Source organism: Juglans microcarpa x Juglans regia, chromosome 6S (genome assembly GCF_004785595.1).
Source record: "Juglans microcarpa x Juglans regia isolate MS1-56 chromosome 6S, Jm3101_v1.0, whole genome shotgun sequence".
Classification (NCBI taxonomy): domain Eukaryota; kingdom Viridiplantae; phylum Streptophyta; class Magnoliopsida; order Fagales; family Juglandaceae; genus Juglans; species Juglans microcarpa x Juglans regia.
Window position 1 is genome coordinate 17,898,797 of NC_054605.1, and position 3,736 is coordinate 17,902,532.

The 3,736-nt window shown below is 36.0% G+C and overlaps 1 protein-coding gene across 1 annotated transcript; it reads right to left on the bottom strand.

Moving 5' to 3' along the window:
- Positions 1 to 2,138: 2,138 nt before the first annotated feature.
- Positions 2,139 to 2,714, bottom strand: LOC121236673. Its single transcript, XM_041133109.1, has one exon. The coding sequence runs from the start codon at positions 2,712 to 2,714 to the stop codon at positions 2,139 to 2,141; it is 576 nt and encodes a 191-aa protein (XP_040989043.1).
- Positions 2,715 to 3,736: the final 1,022 nt, after the last annotated feature.

Here is a 3,736-nt window from a genome sequence, read left to right on the forward strand (position 1 = left end):
ATCTTATTAACTAGAGGAGATTACAATCACTCAATCTCAACTCACACTCTCTAGGGCTTTTTGCTCTCTCACACAATATGCACTCACTAGACAATTGTTCTCTCTCTAAATATGCTTAAGGCTGTACAACACAAGTCTAATAAAATCTGCGTACTTCGCTCGAGCGGAGTGTCGAGCGCGACTCGAGCGAACAGCCAAATGAACATTGGCTCGAGCGGAGTGTCAAGCGAACACTAGGGTTTGTGTCTAGCTTGAGTGGAGTGTCGAGTGAGATTCGAGCGAACTTCTCTGACTTGCCTTCGCTCGAGCAGTCTGTCGAGCGATGTCGAGCGAACTTGGCTCGAGCCAACTATCGAGCCAACTTTTAGCAAATACTTTTTCAGCTCCAAACTAGTCTCCACATATACCCCAACAAGTATAATTTGAATAAGTTGTACCTTTTCTTGGGAAAAGCTGTACACTAATATTTGATGTTACATTAAACAGGTAGGATTTTGAAAAGGATCGATCTTATTGACGTAACGTCGGAGGGATCAGATCATCATATATATAATTCATAAATGCAGTAAAAAAAATTCCTTCTCATAATTAATTGAGCCATGCTTACCACAAAAATAAAAAATAAAAAAAGAGCCATAAGAATTCTCACCCGACAAAGATGTGTAAAATTGTTTCAAAAGCCGTATGTAGAATATTATTGATATTTATTAATTGGTTAATTCATAATATTTAAGATCAAAATTATATTCCACTGCATGCGCCTGTTGGGAACTACCTACGTACCCAATTAATGGCACTTTTTTAGAGGCACCACTACTCATAATTTATCAATGTTTAATTATAAGATCGTAACATGAATATTTTCTCAGGCTGATACGTACCCATAGAAACCGATGGAAGATGCTAGCTAGCGGGCTATATAAGTAACAGACATGATTGATTTGATTTTTTAGCTGCAAGCAGACGATCGGTTTTGATCTCTTCCTTTCTTTCTTTTTTTCCCCCAAAGCAGATCAAGGTTTTCTTGTCTACGCCCTTTAGCATGCAGTATAGTACTTCCTCAACAGGCAACCTTCCACAACAAGCATGCATGCTCCCTACAATAATTCTGATCAGCCATGCCAGGCCAAGAGGTTGCATGGTTAGGGTTCACGCTCCTTTTGGATACTAGAATATCTTAGATAATCTATAAATAATACCGCTCCGTTGGGAGCTACTGTTAGGTATAATTGGTATTTTTTTTATATATATTTTTTAACATTTTTAAATATTTTTAAAAAATTAAAAAAATACAATATTATTAAAAAATACTTTCTTAATCATTAAGTAAAAAGAAAAAATAAAAATAAAAATAAAAAATTCCAACGGTAAAAACTAGTGGTGAGAGTATCATTTTTCATAAATAATAGTCATGTTGAGAATAATAGTGAAATTAATAGTAAATAGTTTGTGAATAGTAATAAAGTAGTCTAAAAATATCTTAAAAGAGTTGTATTCCCAAACAAATCCTCCATATTCTCCCATCAAGCGTTTTTTTAATAAAAAAATTTTCAATGGATTTTTTATTTTTTAAATTATTTATCAAGGCAGATAGGAAATCAATTGATTTTATTTGGACAATGCAAATTTTTTTTTTAAATAATACAAATTAACTAATAGTCACTTTTGTATCATTAAGAATATATATATATATATATATATATATATATATGAGTATGGGCACATTTGGTGGGCATATTTGGGAGTCATACTATCATTTTCCTTTTTATTTTCTAAATTATTTATCAAGGCAGATATGAAATTTGATAGAAGCGAGTTCATGTCTAGCTTTATGGATTTAATTACCGATGCATGAATTATAAGTAAATGGCGGCCAAAACCATAGGTTATCTATGCATATAATTATATAACCAGCTATATATCTAATTACAAACCGAAGAGCCACCCATGCATAGATCAGAGAAATTTATAAGGGAGGGGGGAAAGGATAAAGTGGAGATCAAGGCTTGCAAAGACTAAGAAAATAGTAACGATAATAACCATAACAAGTTCAACATACACTAGAACGTCCTTCCTCCTCGAAAAGTAGCAAGTTTGTCTTACAATAAATATTTCAAGCTAGCTAGCGCCAAAACATGTTATTCACAATCTAAAACATGAACAGCCTGGCTTTTCAAATCAACGGTCATGGTGCAGTTCATATCCGCAGTCTTGCGCTTCTTCATCATCTTCATCAGCGTCACCTTGCCTCTCAATCTCGCAAGGCATGTCAATGTCAAATTCCCGGAATTCAGCTCATTGTTCAACTGATCTGCACCATCTGTGACGACCCCATTCGAGCTAACATCGATCCTAACGTTCATCCTCTTCGTCTTCCTAGCTTTGGCACGTCCCTTGATAATATCTCCATCACCCACAACCACATTCGCAAAAGTTACGTTAGCGGTGCTTTTGTCAAACCTGAAATGCCCGAAATTCTTGTTCTTCACTGCAATTTCAGCATTCAAAGTCACGGTGAAGAAGGCCGGAGAGTTTGGTGCATTATAGGTGAGGTTCTGCACCGTCACGGATCTTAGCCTAACGCTAGGAGTTTTGATGCGCATCACTGTCAATGCGAAAACCAGAATGATTATGGTCTGGAACACGACCCCAGCTATGATATATGCATAGCATTTCCTGTTCTGCATGTTCTTGAATTTCTCCGACTCCAACATGGCTTAGCACCTGATTAAGCGATTCCTTTTCAGCCTTTTCGCTGGATTTGTAAAAGTAAATTAATTAGCTGTTTTAGGTTAATGGAGTTGGCCGATTGCTTGATTTCAATATATAATTATAGGGAACCAAGGAGTTAGCATACATTAATTATAATTTAGTGATCTTCGTGGAAAATGAACATGATTAACGTGGAAGAAAGAGTTTTCTTATTGGGCGTCAAGATGAGATTGAAAGATCTTCGTAGCCCTCTGGTTACTCATGTCAAATGTCAATAGAGGCTCATGGACGATGTTAAAAGTATTGAAAATAGGACTGAGTGAAGCTTCCAATTAGAATTCCCCACAATTATTCTTACCTGAACATTTTTTAAAATTTGCAGAGAGAGAGAGAAACATAGTACGTGGATCGATCTCGTGACATCTAATATCAGCATTTCTCTATAAATACTATTTTATACTGTAAGATTAACGCATTATGTCTATCTCTTTTTAAATTAACGTAGAAAGAGTTCAAATCCACTTTAGAGAACAAATTCAGGGTATATCACGGCCTTCATGCATGTCAATTGGAGAGCAAATGCATGCAACCTTCATGGTGTTGTAAAAAACGATGACAATAAAAAATAAGCAAATACAAAAAAATAAGCAATCACACAAGACACAATGATTTATGTGGTTCGACAAATTGCCTACGTCCACGAGAACTGCAGATAATTTTTATTTCTTGAGGAATTACAATACAATAGTATGGGATAGCTACTATTCACTCGGTACAGTCACAAGTCAAAACATATTAATATATATACTCCATGTGGTGGAAACCTTAATAAATTCAGAAATAGTGATATTCGCTCGGGCGACGTGTCGAGCCAGGATTGAACGAACCTGTTTCCTGCAATTACTCAAACCATGTGTCGAGATACTCTTCAAGCCAACTCTTTGACTTCCCTCCACTCGAGCGGTATATCGAGTGGTGTTGAGCGAACTCTCTAACTTATCTTTACTCAAACGGTCTCGAGCGA

Coding starts and splice junctions, on each gene's coding strand:
- LOC121236673 (XM_041133109.1), bottom strand. CDS start 2,714: ATGTTGGAGTCGGAGAAATTCAAGAACATGCAGAACAGGAAATGCTAT.